Raw genomic sequence first — 20516 nt, forward strand, 5'->3', positions numbered from 1 at the left:
GTTTGTCAAACATGTTCAGTACATAGAAGTCCCAACGAGAGAGTTTGTGACACTTGGTCTGCTTATTAGGGAATGAGACAAGATAACTTTGCATCTAGTGACTATAATGACATTAGCTTCAAAGTAAATATGGAAAAGGATAGGTCTGGTCCATGGGATGAGATTCTAAATTGCAGAAAGGCCAATTTTGATGATATCAGAAAGGACCTGGCAAGTGTGGATTGGGGCAGGCTGTTTTTTGCCAAAGGTGTACTTGGTAAGTGGGAGGCCTTCAAAAGTGAAATTTTGAGAGTACAAAGCTTGTATGTGCCTGTCAAAATAAAAGGTAAAGGTAGCAGCTTTAGGAACCTTAGTTTTCAGGAAAAACTGAGCCCCTGGTTAAGGAAAAAAAAGAAGTGCACAGCATATAGGACAGAAGGAACAAATTAGGTACTTATGGAATGCAAGGGAAAACTTAAGACAGAAATCAGGAGGGTAAAAGAAGGCATGAGGTAGCCCTAGCAGACAAGGTAAAGGAGAATCCTTAGGGATTCTACAAATAGGTTAAGAGCAGGGGATAATTGGTCTTCTGGAAGATCAGAATAGTAATCTATGTGTGGAGCCAAAAGAGATGGGGGAGTCATTAACGCAAACAACAAGAATTCTGCAGATGCTGGAAATTCAAGCAACACACATCAAAGTTGCTGGCGAATGCAGCAGGCCAGGCAGCATCTCTAGGAAGAGGAACAGTCGACGTTTCAGGCCGAGACCCTTCCGAGACTAAGTTAGTCCTGACAAAGGGTCTCGGCCTGAAACGTCGACTGCACCTCTTCCTAGAGATGCTGCCTGGCCTGCTGCGTTCACCAGCAACTTTTATGTGTGTTGGGGGAGTCATTAAATTGATTTTTTGCAGCTATATTTTCTCAGGAGACAGACACAGAGACTACAGAAGTGAGGCAAAGCAGTAGCAAGATCATGGACCTGATAACAGATTACAGAGGAGGTGTGTGCAGTCTGAAGACAAATTAATTTGGGTAAATCCCCAGGGCCTGACAAGGTGTTCCCTCTGACCCTACGGGAGGCAAGTGCAGAAATTGCAGGAGCCCTAGCACAGATATTTAAGTCATCCTCAGCGACAGGTGAGGTACTGGAGCATTGGAGGATAGCTAATGTTGTTCTGACAATTAAGAAAGGCTCTAAAATCAAACCAGGAATTATAGGCCGGGAAGCCTGATGTAAGTAGGGAGAAAGTTAATGGAACTATTCTAAGGGACCAGATATCAGAACACTTTCATAGACAGTAACTGACTAGGGATAGTCAGGATGACTTTGTGCGTGGTAGGTTGTGTCTAACCAATCTTATAGAGTTTTGAGGAAGTTACCAGGAAAGTTGATGAAGACAAGGCAGTGGATGTTGTCTACATGGACTTTAGCGAGGCATTTGACAAGGTCCCGCATGGCAGGTTGGTCAGGAAGATTCAGTCACTTGGCATTCAAGATGAAGTAGTAAATTGGATTAGACATTGGCTTTGTGGGAGGAGCCAGAGAGTAGTAGTAGACAGTTGGCTTTCTGACTGGAGGCATGTAACTAGTGGAGTGCTGCTGGGTCCGTTCTTGTTTGTCATCTATATCAACAATTGGGATGATAATGTAAACTGGATCAGCAAATTTGTGGCTGACACCAAGATTGGGGGGGGGGGGGGTGGTCTCGTGGACAGTGAGGAAAACTATCAAAGCTTGCAGCTGGAAAAATGGAAGATGGAATTTAATGTAGTCAAGTGTGAGGTGTTGCACTTTGGTAGAACCAACCATGATATGTCTTACACATTGGCACTGAGGAGTGCGGTAGAACAAAGTGATCTGGGAATACAGGTCCACAATTCTTTGAAAGTGGGGGCATGGGTAGTTAGGGTTGTAAAGAAAGCTTTTGGCACATTTGCCTTCATAAATCAAAGCATTGAGTGCAGGAGATGTGATGTCATGTTGAAGCTGTTTACAAGATAATTTGGAGTATTGTGTGCAGTTTTGGTCACCTACTTACAGGAAAGATGCAAATAAGGTTAAAAGAGCACAGTGAAGATTTACGAGCATGTTACCAGGACTGGAGGACCTGAGTTAAAAGGAAAGATTGAATCAGTTAGGACTTTATTCCTTGAAATGTAGAAGACTGAGGGGAGATTTGATAGAGGTGTACAAAATTATGAGGGGTACCCGATAGGGTAAATGCAAGCAGCTTCTTCCAATGACTAAAACTAGAGGTCATGAGTTAAGGGTGAAAGATGAGAATTTTAAGGGAGAACATGAGAGGAAATTTCTTCACTCAGAGGGTCGTGAGAGTGTGAATGAGCTGCCAGTGCAAGTGGTGCATGTGAACTCGATTTCAACAATCAGGAGAAGTTTGGACAGGTACATGGAAAATAGGGGTATAGATGGTTGTGGTGCAGGTGCAGGTTGATGGGACCAGACAGCTTAAATGGTTCAGTATTGATGAGTTGGGCCAAAGGGGCTGTTTCTGTGCTGTAATTTACTATCACTACAACATAAGTCACCGTACATAGAGTGACTGACAGGAAATGATAAAGTAGTGGTGGTTGGGGTTTGTGGAGGGGTGGGTTAGTGAGTGGAGGTATTGATTAGCCCTACTGCTTGGGGAAAGTAACTGTTTTTGAGTCTGGTGTCCTGGTGTGGATGCTAGATAGCCTCCTCCCTGATGGGAGTGAGACAAACAGTCCATGAACAGGGTGGGTGGGATCCTTCATAATGTTACTGGTTTCTGTACGTATGTCCTTGATGGTGGGCAGCCTGGTGTCGGTGATGCACTGGGCAGTTTTGACTACCCTCTGCAGACCCTTCTGTTCGCTGCAGTGCAGTTTCTGTACCATGCAGTGATGTAGCTTGTTAGGATGCTCTCTTCAGTGCATCTGTAGAATGATGTGAGTATACGTACATAGTCCAGCTCTCTTCAACCTCCGCAGAGAGTGGAGGCCTTGGTGGGCTTTCCTATTTGTGTAGAATGTGTTTTGGGACCATGAGATGTGCACTCCCAGGAACTTGAAACTGCTTGCAGTTTCCAATGTTGTGTCGCCGATGCAAAAAGGGGTGTGTGTGAATGGTGCGGGTTCTCCTGAAGTCGAAAACCATCTTCTTTGCCTCAAAATCATTTCGGGGGTGGGAGGGAGGAAGAGAAGAGAAATGTAGTTATAATTGGGTGTGGCATCGTCAGGGGAACAGACACAATGCTCTGTTGCAAGGATCTAGAGTCCTGAAGATTTTGTTATCCTATGAGGAGCATTTGATGGCTCTGGGCTGTATTCACTGGAGTTTAGAAGGATGGGAGTGGGGGGGGGTGATCTCATTGAAACCTATTGAATATTGAAAGGCCTGGATAAAGTGGATGTGGAGCAATGCTTCCATTAATGGGAGAGTATACGACCAGAAGGCACAGCCTCAGAATATAAGGATATCCCTCTAGAACAGACATGAGGAGGAACTTCTTCAGCCAGAGAGTGGTAATTCAGTGGAATTCATTGCCACAAGCAGCTGTGCTGACCAAGTCATTAGGTATATTTGTAGCAGAGGTTGATAGGTTCTTGATTGGTAAGGGCGTCAAAGATTACAAAATAAAGGTTTTTAATCAGTGAGGGCATCAAAGATTACAGGGAGAAGGTTTTTTGATTAGTAAGGGTGTCAAAAGTTACAGATTGGGGTTTGAGGAAAATAAATCAGCTATGATCAAATGGCAGAGAAGATTCCATGGGCAAAACAGCTTAATTCTGATCTATGACTTGTGTTCTTATGGTCTAAAATGCATAGGCAGGCTCCTGTTTAGTTCCTTATCCAAAGTCATATACGAAAGTGTCATGAAAAGTTAGCCTGGGCTTAATGGTCAGGTCTTATAGTGGACCTTAAACTTGTGATTAGGTGCACAGTAGCACAGCAGTTAGCCTAACGCTATTACAATGCCAGTAACCTGGGTTCAATTCCTGCTGCAGCTCGTAAGGAGTTTTCTACATTTTCCCTGTGACTGCATGCATTTCTTCCGGTTTCCTCCCACATTCCAAAGATGTACAGTAAAGCCTGATTTATACTTCTGCGTTAACTGGACGCCGTAACTTACGCAAGTGACTTACGCGCATTGTGAGCATTTATACTTGTACGTTGGTGTGTCTGCGCCGCTCTGCAATTCACGCACGTCACGCATGTGCACTCACCTGCCCGCGCAAGGCTTCATGGTCATGGTAGTCTTTCTCCCGGTAAACAAGACGCAAGTGTCTTTTTTTGTAAAAGCGAAATGTGTCCTCCATAATTTCGGAGGTCTGTAAAGCTTTATGGAACGCATTGCAGCCAGAGTTCCTTCCCTGCCCTTCAGTCGCCCAATGGGAAGCTATTGCAGCGTAGGATGAAATTTGATGCTACCAAGCGGACCAATCACAGCTGCTGCGTTCTGCATTGCCGCGACGCGCGGTTACATTTTGGGAGAGGTGCGCGTTGCAGCAACGCAGGCTCTGGCATAGGGATCCGCGTTGGCTTTGCGTAGGGCTTGCGGCGACGCAGTACTTACAGCGATGTGTTGACGCAGAAGTATAGATCAGGCTTTAGGGTTAGTGATTTGTCAGCATGCTATGTTGGCACCGGAAATGTGTAACAATTGCAGGCTGCCCAGCACAATCCTTGATTTGATTTGATGCAAATAAGGCATTTCACTGTATGTTGCAATGTACATGTGAGAAATAATACTAAACTTTATCTTTACATATTCCAAATTAACATATTTTATCTCATTAATCTGGTTGTAACTTCAGCACAAATTAGTTAAGTGAAAGGCCATTATCTTAACCCTTGTCACAGATCCCATTAAAGGCGAGGAAACATACCACTTTCTCAATGACACTATCTTGGCTCCATTGGATTCTGAAGAATATCGATTACACGGGAGAATTTCAAAGCCACTTTCAGGTAGGAATATTCGAAGGTAACGAAATACCTAAAGTAGGGTCAAAATTTCAGGAATTCATCAAATAAACATATTTCTCTGAAAGATCATTTTAAAGAGTAAACTTTATTCACACACACGTGCCTGCGTATATATTTGCTTGTTTTTACAATGTGTATATTTTTATTATTTCTGTACACGTGTATAAACAAACAAATGTTTTCTCTATTCTGGGGCTGAGCTTCAAATGATCTGAAATACCACAACTGCTGCAGACCTCGTCGGGAATGAGTTGTGGAGCTTTTGATTATTATGAGGGGGAATCTCATTGAAAACTATCAAATACTGAAAGACTTAGATGGAGTGGATATTGAGAGGATGTCTCCTACGGTAGGGGAGTATAGGACCACAGGGCACAGCTTTATAATACAAGGAAGACACTTTAGAACAGAGATGAGGAGGAATTTCTTTATCCAGAGGGTGGTGAATCTGTGGAATTAATTGCCACAGATGGTTGTGGAGGCCAAGTCACTGAGTGTATTTAAAGAGTATGTTGATAGGTTCCTGATTAGTAGAGGTATCAAAGATTATGGTGAGAAGGCAGGAGAATGGGGTTGAGGGATAATTTTGTAGTCCACTTAATATGTTTTGTATATAAGACCATAAAATACAGGAGCAGAAGCCATTTTACCCATCAAGTCTGCTCTGCCATTAGCCATGATCAAATGGCAGAGCAGACTTGATGGGTCAAATGGCTTAATTCCGCTCCTGTATCTTATGGTCTGAAATACAGAACACATTAAATGGATTACAACATTAAAAGAATTTTAGAAAAAAAATGCTGATTCATATTTACAAGGTTATACGAATTGTTTTCAATTGTCCCTATCAACTGAGACCTCAGATTTGTTACTTATATTAAAACAAGTTAGTTGATATAGATGGGACTATTACATGTGGTAGAGAGCCTACGACTGGGGAAATAGGAGGGGGATATGAAGTGAAAATTAACGATAGATCTTGCTGTCTGCATACTCTAGGTGCTGTGAAGTTGACCCACAGTTAAAAATGACTACTTGGATAGCCATATTATGTACCCGATTGTTGCCAATACTTGGGGAACCTACTCCAGCGCAATGGTGCACTATGGAGACCAAATTGAGGAATAAAATGGAACCATTTAGAAAAGCAGCACTTGGGTAAATAAGCTTCAGCTCTGAGATTTATAACTGCTTCTGAAAGTTGTAGAAAATGCCCTAATCAGTACATAGGTGTGTTACACAGTCTCGTCCTGGTAGTTAGCAGGAGAATACACCACATGATGTTGAAATGCCACCTGAAACTGAGGCAGAGGCTTCACCGGAAAAAGTTAGAATAAGACCAGGGGTAAGAACTGGAGAACTTCTCACAGTCTGTGCATGTCACACTCTATCGATCTGGCCACTCAGGTGGTATTATTTTGTCTCTATGTGCTGGATTGTAACTATAAGGAGGAGAAGATGGCGGCACGACGCAGCTTGCAGCGACCACTCCTGTCAATGATGTCTGTTATCTGTCAAGTAGGGTGCTGTGCACAATCCTGATTTGATGGAGACGGACATGAGAGCACGGAGGAACATCTGGTGAAACTTCTGAAATGCCTGTTTCGCTGCCGTTGCTACTGTGTGATCCAGAATCTCCGGAGGGGAAGGCCCCAAGTCCTCAGCTTTGTTTGTTGCTCGGCGGCCGGGGCGGGGTCGAAGTGCTCGGCAGAGATGGTGCTTGGTGCTCAGTGTCGGAGGCTCGAAGTTTTCGGATGGACTCAGAGTCGGCTGTGGTCGGGTGATTCCAATGCATCGGCAAGTTTGCGGCGCTTGGGGGTTCATGGCAGGAAGAGTTTCTCCTTCTGCCGCCTGTGTGAGATGATGGGGCTATCGGGACATGAGATTTTTTTTTACCGTGCCCATGGTCTGCTCTTTATCAAAATACAGTATTGCTTTGCACTGTTGAAACTATACGTTATAATTATGCAGTTTTGTCAGTTTTAGTCTTGGTTTGTCCTGTGTTTCTGTGATATCTTTCTGGAGGAACATTGTATCATTTTTTAACGCATGCATTTCTAAATGACAATAAACGAGGACTGAGTGTCCTCATAATCTAATCTAATCTAATATGTGCTGCGTGTGGCTACATGTACTGTGTTTTGCACCTTGAACCAAGAGAAATGATGTTTTGTTCAGGTGTATACATGTGTATGTTTGAACGATAATGAACTTTAAAATAAAGATGCAGACACGAGTGAGGTTGGGAAAAAGCACGTGGCCACAATTCTCACAGCTGAACTGCTTGCAGGATTCTATCTGGGCTCAAGCAGGACAACTGGGCATGGTGACTGGGTATTTATGAAACTGCTTCTGGCAAGGCTCAGAACTTTCACGAAAAGGTAAAAGCAAAAACATTCACTTGTTCACTCACCTGAGCTTTGAATATTTCTTCTTCAAGAGACGTTTTGTGCAAGAAGTAGTGCCAGGCCCAGTCACCCAGAGTCAACGCTCGATACACAGTTTCCAAATCCTGTGACTTAAGAAATTTTTGAAGAATATCCCTGAGGTATTGGTGCCTCCTTACGACTGGTCGATGGCTGGAATGAAATAAAAATTCGTCACTTAGAGTTAGGCTTATGGCTTCAGACTCAAGCAAGAAGACAATAAGAGGCCCTGCAGGTATCAGAGTATTTTCCAAAAGTTTAATACTAAAATATAGTTCAAATGGAAGAAAGTCAGCAATCAAAGAAAAATTTGTGTAGTATTTCTCACAATATAATTTCTTGATTTTTTGTTTGGACTTTGTTATTCTAAATAAACATTTCCTTATGGAGACCAGAGGCAGATAGGTCACAGATTGAGTCAAATGTCTGCATGGCCACAATAGACAGTCGAGTGGGAAGATGGAGTGAAAACCATGGGAAAGGAAATTACAGAGGCATGACAGAGGAGATGGCCATAATTGATTGGAAAAGATGATGGTAGACCAGCAATGGCTGGAATTTCTGGAAGCAATTTGGAAGGCACAGGACACATACATCCCAAACAGGAAGAAGTATTCTAAAGGAAAGATGACACAGCTGTGGCTAACAAGAGAGTTTATTATTATATTAATAAAAATTAGTGGGAAGTTAGAGGATTGGGAAGTTTTCAAATACCAACAAAAGACAACTAAAAAGTCATTAAGACATTAAGAAGGTAAAGATGGAATACAAAAGTAAGCTAGCCAATAATATTAAAGAGGATGCCAAAAGTTTCTTCAGATGCATAAAGTCTAAAAGAGAGGTGGGAGTAGATATCGGACCACTGGAAAATGATGCTGGAGAGGTAATAATTAAGACACTAGCAGTATGGTGGAGGTTCCAGTTATCAGGGGTCATGAAGTGTGAAGTTACCATTGCTAGGGAGGTTCTTCGGAAACAGAAAGATCTGAAGGTAGATAAGTCACCTGGACCAGATGGTGTACACCCCAAAGTTCTGAAAGAGGTGCCTGAAGAGATTGTAAGCAATGATCTTTCAAGAATCACTAGATTCTAGAAAAGTTCCAGAAGACTGGAAAATTGCAAAAGTCACCCCACTCTTCAAATGAAAGGAAATTAGAGGTCAGTTAGTCTGACCTCAGTAGTTGGGAAGAAGTTGGAGTTGATTGTTAAAGGTGTGGTTTCAGGGTACTTGGAGGCACATGGTAAAATAGGCTGTAGATAGCATGATTTCCTCAAGGGAAAATCTTGCCCGACAAATTTTTTGAAGAAATAACAAGCAGGATAGACTAAGGAGAATCGGTCGATGTTGTGTACTTGGATTTTCTGAAGGCCTTTGACAAGGTGCCACACATGAAACTGCCTAACAAGCTGCAAGCCCACAGTATTATACTTTATACTTTATTGTCGCCAAACAATTGATACTAGAACGTACAATCATCATAGCGATGTTTGATTCTGCGCTTCGCGCTCCCTGGAGTACAAATCAATAGTAAATATTAAAAATTTAAATTATAAATCATAAAATAGAAAATAGAAAAATGCAAAGTAAGGTAGTGCAAAAAAACCGAGAGGCAGGTCCGGATATTTGGAGGGCATGGCCCAGATCCAGGTCAGGATCCGTTCAGCAGTCTTGTCACAGTTGGAAAGAAGCTGTTCCCAAATCTGGTCGTACGAGTCTTCAAGCTCCTGAGCCTTCTCCTAGAGGGAAGAGGGACGAAAAGTGTGTTGGCTGGGTGGGTCGTGTCCTTGATTATCCTGGCAGCGCTGCTCCGACAGCGTGCGGTGTAAAGTGAGTCCAAGGACGGAAGATTGGTTTGTGTGATGTGCTGAGCTGTGTTCACGATCTTCTGCAGCTTCTTCCAGTCTTGGACAGGACAACTTCCATACCAGGTTGTGATGCACCCTAGAAGAATACTTTCTACGGTGCATCTATAAAAATTAGTGAAGGTTTTAGGGGACAGGCCAAATTTCTTTAGCTTTCTCAGGAAGTAAAGGTGCTGGTGGGCCTTCTTGGCAGTGGACTCTGCTTGGTTGGACTAAGTCAGGTTATTTGTGATATTGACCCCGAGGAACTTAAAGCTTTTGACCTGTTCCACTTGCGCACCACCGATGTAAATGGGGTCGTGCGGTCCGCTACTCCTTCTGAAGTCAACAACCAATTCCTTCACCTTGCTGACGTTGAGGGAGCAATGTATTACAGGAAAGATTCTAGCATGAATAAAACAGTGGCTGTTTGGAGGAAGCAAAGCGTGGGAGCCTTTTCTGGTTGGCCGGTGACCTGGTGTTCCATAGAGGTATGTGTTGGGACTGATTGTTTTTACGTTATATGTCAATGATTTGGATGATGGAATTGATGGCTTTGTTGCAAAGTTTGCAGACAATACGAAGATAGGTGGAGGGGCAGGTAGTTTTGAGGAAATAGAGAGACTACAGAAGGATTTAGATTAGGACAATGGGCAAAGAAGTGGCAAATGGAATACAGTGTTGGGAAGTTATTGGTCATGCACTTCGGTAGAAGGAATGAAAGGGTGGACTATTTTCAAAATGAGAGAAAATACTAAAACCTGAGGTGCAAAAGAACTTGGGAGTCCTTGTGCAGGAATCCCTAAAAAATAATTTGCAGGTTGAGTCTGTGGTGAGGAAGGCAAATGCGATGTTAGCATTCATTTCAAGGGGACTAGAATATAAAAGCAAGGATGTAATGTGCTTCCTGCAGAAACTACAGAAAATGAACAGTGGCTCAGTTAAGATAGTAGAAATGACAAGTTCAGGAATGAGGGGTGGGCAGATGTGAACAGTGAAGAAACAGAAGATGTACGGAGAGATACAGCAACTTGACGAATGCTTACCTGATGTTCATTTTGTGAGTTTGAAAACCCAAGTACGGATCGAGTACGAGGCTTGTAGCAAGGTCATCGTACTCACATAAATCTCTAGCTGTTACACGTATGGATTCCATGTCCTGCAATCACCATACTAGAGTTTACAGGGTTTAAAAAGAAAGAACACATTAGAATAAACAACACACAAAACAATAAACTGCTACAGATGTGCAAAAATTTGGCGCTCAAAGTTCAAAGTAAATCTATTATCAAACTATATATATGTCACCATATACTACTCTGAGATTCATTTTCTTGCAGGGATTCACAGTAAATACAAAGAAACACAATAGAATCAGTAAGAAATGACATACAAAAGATAGACATCAACCAATGTTCAAAGGGCAATAAATTGTCAAATACAAAAAGAAAAATAAAATAATAATAGATAAGTTGTAATAAATAATATTAAGGACATAAGTTGTGGAGTCCTTAAAAATGAGTCCATGGGCTGTGGAATCAGTACAACGTTGGGGTGAGTGAAGTTATCCACACTTGTTCAGGAGCCTGGTGGTTGAGGGGTAATAACTGGGCTGGGACCTGAAGCTTCTGGACCTCCTTCCTGATGGTAGCGTGAGCATGGAGGTGTGGACCCCCTCTTCCACTTACCAGATAGAGTCAAAGATTCAACTCCAAATTGATCAATATTATATATTCACAACTTATTAATTGGAATAAACATTATTATGACAAGCTCTCGGGCTCAACAAATCTGTGCTATCGACCACCTGTTTACACCAATCCAACATGAATCTAATTTCTCTCTTCTCTCCACATTTCACCATCTCCCTACAGATTCTACCAACCCCTACACAGTGGGGGTAATTTACAGAGGACGATTATCTACAAACCAGGGAGAGGACGATTATCTACCAACCAGAGGAAGGAAACTGGAACACCTGGAGGAAAAGCACATGGTTGCAGGGAGAACATACAAGCTCCACATAGCACTCGAAGTCAGGGCTGAACCTGTGTCACTGAAAGCACAGGGGAATGGCTCTATCAGCTGTTTAATTGTCACTTTAACACAGTCACCAATAATTAAAGTCATAGAGTTATACAGCACAGAGACAGACCCTTTGCCAAAATCATTCATGGCAACCAAGATGCCTTCCCATTTGCCTGTGTTTGGCCCATATCCCTCTGAACCTTTCCTATCCAGGTACCTGTCCAAGTAGCTTTTTAAAGTTGTAATTGTTCACACTTCTACCACTGCCTCTGGCACCTCCAACCTTGTACATGAATAACTTACTCCTCAGACCCCTTTTAAATATCTTCCCTCTCCCCTTCTCATGTTAAAGATGTGCCTTTTTGCACTTTCTAACCATGGGAAAAAGGCTATCTTTGCTCCCCCCCACCTACCCACTTGTGATATTATAAACCCCGATAACATCACCTCTTGGTTTCCTACACTTGGGAGAAAAAGCCCCAATCTATCTTCATTTGACTTGAATTTAAAAACCATAAGTAGCTGAGAAAGTAGGGGAGCGGTGACCAAGTCCTGGCTGAGAGGTAATGTTACAGCTATATAGGACCCTGGTCAGAACTCACTTGGAGCACTGTGCTCAGTTCTGGTCACCTCACTACAGGAAGGATGTGGAAACTATAGAAAGGATGCAGAGGAGATTTACAAGGATGTTGCCTGGATTGGAGCGTACCTTATGAGAATAGGTTGAGTGAACTTGGCTTTTTCTCCTTGGAGCGACGTAGGATGAGAGGTGACCTGATAGAGGTGTATAAGATGATGAGAGGCATTGATCACGTGGTTAGTCACAGGCTTTTACTCAAGGCTGGAATGGCTAACACAAAAGTACACAGTTTTAAGGTGCCTGGAAGTAGGTACAGAGGAGATGTCAGGGATAAGTTTTCATGCAAAGAGTGGTGAGTGCATGGAATGGGCTGCCAGCCATGGTGGCAGATACGATAGGGTCTTTTAAGAGGCTCCTGGATAGGTACATGGATCTTAGAAAAATAGAGGGCAATGGGTAACCTGAAGTAATTTCTAAAGTAAGTACATGTTCAGCACAGCATTGTGGGCCCAAGGGCCTGTATTGTGCTGTAGATTTTCTATGTTTCTATTTTGAAATGTCTCAATTCCTCATCCATATACAGCACCCGAAGCTGCGTTGTACACATGGTCTAACGCTCATCTGCAGTTCTGTGAGGAGTTAATGGATTTCAGCCAATTTAGGCCAGTTATAGTCATTAGAGCCTGTACTTTTCAACTAAGGAGGTGGCTGGTCATTCAGTTACGATCCTTGCATGATTACCACATAAACCTTGCCTGTTACATATCATTGCCTGCGATGTGACCTCAGCCATATGGATTTTGAAATTGGATTAGGTTTAGTACTGATGTTCCAAGCTCATCGACATTACCAGGACAGAAACAAATAATTGTATACCAATTTGTGTCACATTATGTACATATAATCAATCTATGCATATAGCTATTTCATCTACTTCTTGTGTTTTTTAAATTGCGTTCTTTATCTTATTGTGTGTTTTTTTTCCTGTGCTGCTTTGGATCTGGAATAACAATTACTTCATTCTTCTTTACACTTGTGTACTGGAAATGACATTAAACAATCCTGAATCTTGAACATTATCTCATTGCTGACCTCAAAACTTGTCTAGCTCTTAATGAGTGAGGTGAGACTAGTTTCAGAGAACAAATTAGGTCACAGGCACGGAAAAAACAGCAAATCTCTCCACAGAGCACCAGCTAGAGGCATAAAACTTTTCAAAAGCTGTCCATGTTTTGCACTATTTATTGATATATTTCTTATTGTAATTTAGTGTTTTTATGTATTGCATTGTACTGCTGCCATGTCAATGATAGTACAACTGGATTCTGTTTCTGATGAAGATGTGCAGGATTGTGATACTAACACTAAGCGATTCCAGCAACTCTATGAGATACGATTTCCGAGCCTGCTGTATTGTCATCACAGTCTTACCGTGATGCTAATACATTTGACTCATTTGGCACTTCACCACACAGCATATAGAGTGAGACTGATTTTCAGTCCCCCTCCACAGTGTGGAACAGGTCCTTCAGGCCAAACAAGCTGCTCCGCCCAGCAACCTGCCCATTTAACATTTGCCAAATCACAGGACAATTTACAATGACCAATTAACCCACTAGCCGCTATGTCTTTGAAATATGGAAGGAAACTGGTGCACCTGGAGGAAACCCACGCGTTCCCAGGGAGAACATGCAAAATCCTTACGGACGGTGCCAGAGTTGAACTTCAAATGCCTAACTGCTACGCTACTGTGACATACAGTTCTATCACTCCCATGTAGTTAGCCACAGAGTGACTGACATCTGCAATTTAAAAAAAAATTAAATGACTACCCTGGGTAGTAAGTCCCTTATTCCTGCTCTGCCACTTATGGAGATCATGTCTGATTTTTAAACTCAGTATTGCTTTCTTGCATTCATCCTATTCCCCCATTTTCTTTGTCTAAAAATCTATTGATTTAAATTTACTCCCCACAATCTTTCTGGATAGAGCATTCCAAAGATTTATTGCAATCTGTGTGAAGAAATTCCTTCTGGTATCTGTCCTGACCTGATTCTATATAGATCAGACTTGGCCCTAGGGAAACATCATCTCTAACTTCTTGTGCTTTGTAAAAATGTATGTTTTAATGAGATCACCTCATCCTTCAAAACAAAATATAGACATTGTTTAACTAATTTCTCATACAGCAAACCTGCCACCCCAAGTGTAAATATGATGAAGTTTCATTGTATTCCTTCAGTTGTAACTGTAGGGTGCCACTGTCATGTAGCGGTTAGTGCAACACTGTTGCAGTCGGAGTTTGGAGTTCAATTCCAGCACCGGCTGTAAGGAATTTGTAAGTTCTCCCTATGACAGCATGGGCTCCTTCGAAGTTCTCTGATTTCCTCGCACAGTCCAATCTCGTACCAGTGAGTAAGTTTATTGGTCATTGTAAATTTCCATGTGATTAGGCTCATGTTAAATAGGTGGGTTGCTGGGCGGCATGGCCTTTTGGGCCAGAAGGGGCTTGTTCTGCATTGCGCTGTATCACAAAATAAATAAATACCCTCCTTACATACAGGCAGCTCAGTAGCATAGCAGGTAGCCCAATGTTTTACAGCCGCTGTCTGTAAAGCATTTATACGTTCTCCAGTTTCCTCTCATATTCCAAAAAAACATACGGATTAGGGTCAGGGTAAGAAAATTGTGGGCATGCTACGTTGGCGCTGGAAGCACGGGCTGCTCCCAGCACATCCTCAGACTTTGTTGGTCATTAATGCAAACAACTCAGTTCACAGTGTGTTTCAAAGTGCACGTGACATAATAAAACTAACTGCTTATCTTATAAGGAGACCAGAGCATAATACACCAGATGGTGTCACCAGGATCCCATGTAACTGATGCAAGGCATCTTTAACTTTGCACTCAAATCCCCTTGCAATAAAAGCCATTATTATCCATCTTCCTAAATGCTTGCTGCAATTGCATGTTAATTTTGAGTGATTCATGAAGGATACCCAAGTCCCTTTGAACACCTACACACCTTTCAAACTCTCAACATTGAAAACTATTCCCACCTTTCCAATTTTTCTTCCATCAAAAGAAAAATTACATTTCATGTGCCAAGTCCTTGTCCATTCATTGAATCTGTATCTATCTTTGGCAGCCTTTCTGAATCCTTCTCACAGCCCACACCACTTTAGAACATCTGCAAGTTTTATATCATGCATACATCTGATTCTAGACCTTGAAAGGGTAGAGGTGGAGTTGATGCTTCCCCCACACTATATATCTATAAACCAGTAGTCACAGTCTAAAAATAAAGACTGGCAGTTGGCCTCCCAGGACAGAGGTGAGAAGAAACTTACTTGTTCACAGGGTTCTAAATCTTTGGTATTCTCTGTCCAAGAATGCTGAGTATATTAAAAACAGAGACCAGAGCTAGTGTAACAGTTAGCATAACACTTTACAGCACCAGTGATCCCAGTTCAATTCCGCCACTCTGTACATTTTTGTATGTACTCCCTGTGACTGCGTGAGTTTTCTCCGGGTGCTCTGGTTTCCTCCCACATTCCAAAAACGTACCCATTAGGGTTAATAATTGTGTGGGCATGTGGCTAAGTGGTTAAGGCATTGGACTAGCAACCTGAAGGTCGCGAGTTTGAGCCCCAGCCGAGGCAACGTGTTGTGTCCTTGAGCAAGACACTTAATCACACATTGCTCTGCGACGACACTGGTGCCAAGCTGTATGGGTCTTAATGCCCTTCCCTTGGACAACATTGGTGTCGTGGAGAGGGGAGACTTGCAGCATGGGCAACTGCTGGTCTTCCATACAACCTTGCCTAGGCCTGCGTCCTGGAGAGTGAAGACTTTCCAGGTGCAGATCCATGGTCTCGCAAGACTGACGGATGCCTTAAGGGTTAATAAGTTATGAACGTGCTGTTTTAGCGCCGGAAGCACGGTGACGTTTGTGGTCAGACTCTAGTATAAACTATGCTGGTCGTTGGCCAGACTTCCAAAACACACACCATATTTTGGGCTCTGTCTTGGGAAAAGATTGCCAAGCTGGACAGCGGGAATATTTCAGGGACGTGCTCTGAAACCTCCATGAAGAAATGCAACTCTGGAAAACTCCTAGGAGCTTCTAGTGGAGACTTGTTGGGACCTCAAAGTGGAGAAGCATTCAGGTGACAATGAAAAACTCCAGTCCATGCCTCGGCAGCGCGTGTAAGGAATATTTCAGAGGTAGAAGGAACACATCACTTCACAAATGACCCAACCACCTCTTGCCCCATCTCAGGTAGAGTCTATGGTTCTTACTGCAGCCACCAGAGAAGAAACAAGTCATCTCCATCCTGAGGAACCACCCAAGAAGACTTAATATCTTCTGGAGACAATAGAAACTGAAGATGTTCAAATCATGCAACAAATTGGACCATTAGACATAGGAGCATAATTAGGCCGATTGGCCCAACGAGTCAGCTCTGTCATTTCTTTCTGGCTGATTTATTATCCCTCTCAGCTCCATTCTCCTGCCTTTTCCCTGGAACCACTGACTCCCTTCTTACTAATCAAGAGGATATCAACCTCTGCTTTAAATATGCCCAATGACTTGGCCTCCACAGCCATTTGTAGCAAAGAATTCCACAGGTTGAGTGCCTTCTGACCAAAGAAATTCCTCCTCATCTCTGTTCTAAAGTTACATCCTTCTATTCAGAAGATATGGTCTCTGACCCTCGACTCCCCAACTACAGGAAACATCTAGACATAGTCAAGACCAGTAGCCAGCATCTTCCCTCTATCTTCCAGCCCACGGCAGCTATCACTTTTCTTCCATGCATCTGCCTGATCCACTAAAGTCCTCTAGCATCTAGCTTTGTTGATCTAGTATTTTCCGCTTTTTTAAATTTTATTTTGGCCACACAGGACCTGACAACAGTAGTGGGGGATCCTGGAGCATCATACACAAAACGTTGGAGGGATTTAGCAGATTCATGGAGGAAATTGAACAGTCAACTTTTTGGGTGGAGACACTTCATCTGGCATTTCTGGACTGGAAACGTTGACTGTCTATTTCCCTCCAGGGCTGCTGCCTGGCCCAGGGTCTCTCTAGCGTTCTGTGTGTGATGCTCCATCTGCAGACTCTTGTGCCTACAAGTCCAGGAGCCTGGGATCCTGTGTGTGGGACAGGATGTAACGAGGTGCGGATCTCATAAGGGGGAAGGATGAAACCGGTGTGCTTCGACCTCTACATCTGCCCACCTTTCAACGGGGCTGCAGACGCTAGAGAAATGTAGGATTATTGCAGGGGGAAGAAATGGAGGGGTGGGCAACCCAGAAACCCCTCAGGTCTAAAACATGCAGTAGGGAGGGTGGGGAGTGACTCCAACGGGACAACATGAGGACTGGGCAGCTGGACTTCATCATATCACGGCAGCAAACAAAGAGCAAGGGCTTGCATCTTATTTCCATCAGCTGAAATCATCCCTTCGTCATCACCAAAATCCCCCCTACCCAAACCCATTCGAGCACCGTTAACTTCCCAGCTCTTTTTCATTGGGGGGGAGGGGAGATATAAAATTCACCCGGCAAGCTTACCTTTAAACCACTGAGACAATTTCGAGTCTCTTCGCGCGTCACACAAACCCTGCGCGCGGCCATTCCCCCCGCCTCCAAAGTCCGGTCGATTGGCTGGAATTCGCACATGACCTCACCGTTCTGACTCCTGATTGCACGAAGGAACATCCATCCAGGTTCGTTTCCGCTTGGCAGCAGGTTAGGGTGTGGCGGAAGTGGAGGCCGTTCTGAAGCCTATGTTGCGTTGCTAGGCGACTTTTCCATCCGAATCGATTTATTTGTAACATAGAACATCATATATGAAAACATCTGAAAAGAATGACAATGCATTCGGCTTATTAAACACTAAAATAACTTTTTAGATGTATTTGGAAATAATTACATTTAGAACCCGATTAACCTGGAGATTAACCTTAATCGCTTGTAACATCTCCAGCAAGTAAATAGGTTCAGGAGCACAACTGCAATCAACTTTTGGTCTTTCTTTGACCATCACAGTGAAAGAAAGATATGATAAAATTTCCATTGTTGACCACATTCTTTCCAAAGACAAAGCAATGACACCTAATATCAAAATAGTTTGGACATTGAGGCATCTCTGAACATGGGATTCTTAGCTGGGTTTGTAATCAAGCGTTACTGGCATGGTCTTTTATATGTAGGGAAGACTATATGTATATAGCCTTTTGAATGTGGGAGGACCGGAGAAAATCCACCCAGCCATGGGGAGAACGTACGGAGAGCGGTGGGATTGAACACTGATTGCTGATCTCTGGTGATGTAATAGCGTTATGCTACACTGCTGTGCCGTCCTGACAATCTGGCAATCTTTCCTCTTCCTTCTAAGTCTTCATGCACTGTTTTGACGTGAAATGTTGACTTACACACTATGAAGGTGTCATCAACGTATCTGAAGAAGCATTTGGAGTTTAAGGGCAATGAACTCAGAGCCCTCTCCTCAGTCCTCCATGTAGAATTTAGGAATAGCCAGTAACAAGAGCAATCCCATGGTCACTCTGTCTGTAAATTCAGAGTCGTTCCCCTTACAGAGGAAGTATGTCAAAGTAAGGGTGTGTTCAAAAAGGTCAATGGTACCCTTATCAAACCTTGACCACAGGAGGACCAAGCTGTCCTTAATGAGAACTCTCGTGAACATGGACACCACGTCGAAACTGACCATTATATTATCTGGACCCAGAGAGTCTCCCCAAGGAAATAAGACAATTACGCACGACATTCCCTCAGAATGGCTACAAGGTGAAGAGCCAATAGAAAAATCAGGAAACCTAACAATGAGGAGGAACCTGTTGATTCTGCCTGTCTTCCCTGTATTTCCACGGTTTCTGGAAGGATTGCCAGGATCCTGAAGAAATTTTGGATTACTACCATCCACAAACCTGTAAGGAAGCTCAACTCACAGCTTATGCAGGTCAAAGATGATCCGGTTGGCTGGTGTTTACAGGATTTCCTGTGAATGTGGATCAGCGTAGATCAGCCAGTCGGGACGCACAGTGGGAACCTGCATCAACGAACACAGGAGGTGTATCCGTCTGGGTTACCCGGAGAAATTGGTGGTAGCAGACACTACATTCGCAATTGCCATAGGATTGACTTCAATGGCACAGAACTACTGTGCCACACCAATGGCTTTTGAGACCACTTGGTAAAAGAAGCCATTGAAATACAACTGAAGGATAAGATTTTTAACAAAGATGAAGTCTTGCTCGAAGGAAGAACAGGAATTCAATTGTAAACAAGCCTAGAAAGCGGAAACCTGATTAGATGAGAACTAACCAATCGGGAGGGAGAGACAATGGAGGTTTAAATACCATTGGACTAGACATGCGCAGGCATCATCCCTGATAAAGATGACAGAGTTTGTCATCGAAATGTCAGTTATAATTGATACCTTGGCCCGGCTGGAATCCCGAAAAGAGTGCTTAATCAAACAATAATTACGATATTACTTAAATATCGCCTGGTAGCACTCACATCGACAGTGATGTAATGCTTTGAGAGGTTGGTTATAACTAGACTGAACTCCTGCCTCAGCAAGGACCTGGACCCATTGCAATTTGCCTATCACCACAATAGGTCAACGGCAGACGCAATCTCAATGGCTCTCCACATGGCTTTAGACCACCTAGACAACACAAACACCTATGTCAGGATGCTGTTCATCGACTATAGCTCAGCATTTAATACCATCATTCCCACAATTCTGATTAAGAAGTTGCAGAACCTGGGCATCTGTACCTCCCTCTGCAATTGGTTCCTTGACTTCCTAACCGGAAGACCACAGTCTGTGCGAATTGGTGATAACATATCCTTCTGGCTGACGATTAACACTGGCGCACCTCAGGGGTGTGTGCTTAGCCCACTGCTCTGCTCTCTGTATACACATGGCTGTGCAGCTAGGCATAGCTCAAATACCATCTAAAAATTTGCTGATGATACAACCATTGTGGTAGAATCTCAGGTGGTGAGGAGAGGGCGTGCAAGAGTGAGATATGCCAACTAGTGGAGTGGTGCCACAGCAACAACTCCTCCCTGCTTAGCTATACATTCCAACACAATATAAAATGCATCTCAACTATATACACGGTATAATATATAGACATCCACACAGAGTAAATTTTAAATTGTCCCATTCAAGCCAAATCACTGTGGAGGATTTCTTACTCTTCAGAGATAGCATCTTTCCTGACAAGGGGGATCACTCTGCTTGGCAGGTGAGGCTTGTTGCTGTGAAACAATCTCAGGTTCTGGGGCCTCCTCTATGTGTCATTTCAGGTGCAATCTCCACTGCGTAGGACAGTGTTCCAGTTCTGTCCATAATCTTTCTGAGTACCCACTTTTGATCCCCTCAGTGTTCCCTCACCAGAGCAGCTTATCAAGAAGTGAAAAATCAAACCTCCAAGTTTGAGAAGCCCTAAATTTGTCTCAGCTGTTAGTCCTGCATAGTCCTTCTGAGCAACACACAAAATGCTGGAAGAACTCAGCAGGCCAGGCAGCATCTATAGACCAGTGAATGGTCCAGCAAAATCCACATGAATCCTCTGCCAGGGCAATGTAGGCCATTCCCAAGGATGGAGAGGAACAGCTCTGGACATCTTCCGGGTGTCTTG

General features: G+C 43.2%; 1 protein-coding gene across 2 annotated transcripts in view; it reads right to left on the minus strand.

Moving 5' to 3' along the window:
- The window catches only part of LOC140205019 (histone-lysine N-methyltransferase KMT5C-like), a 45118-nt gene extending 27638 nt beyond the window's left edge, over positions 1 to 17480 (minus strand). The window contains exons 1-5 of one of the 2 annotated variants that reach the window (XM_072272089.1): positions 17410 to 17469; positions 11959 to 12023; positions 10268 to 10394; positions 7367 to 7532; positions 4854 to 4963 (exon numbers count right to left, since the gene is read on the minus strand). In XM_072272089.1, the coding sequence (XP_072128190.1) occupies positions 4854 to 4963; positions 7367 to 7532; positions 10268 to 10377 (386 nt within the window). In that variant the 5' untranslated portion in view covers positions 10378 to 10394; positions 11959 to 12023; positions 17410 to 17469. Of the gene's footprint in view, positions 1 to 4853; positions 4964 to 7366; positions 7533 to 10267; positions 10395 to 11958; positions 12024 to 17409 lie in introns of both variants that reach the window. The other variant, XM_072272087.1, reaches the window with a different exon arrangement.
- Between the last annotated feature and the right edge of the window lie 3036 nt (positions 17481 to 20516).

This window comes from Mobula birostris, chromosome 11, assembly GCF_030028105.1.
Source record: "Mobula birostris isolate sMobBir1 chromosome 11, sMobBir1.hap1, whole genome shotgun sequence".
Taxonomy (NCBI): Eukaryota; Metazoa; Chordata; class Chondrichthyes; order Myliobatiformes; family Myliobatidae; genus Mobula; species Mobula birostris.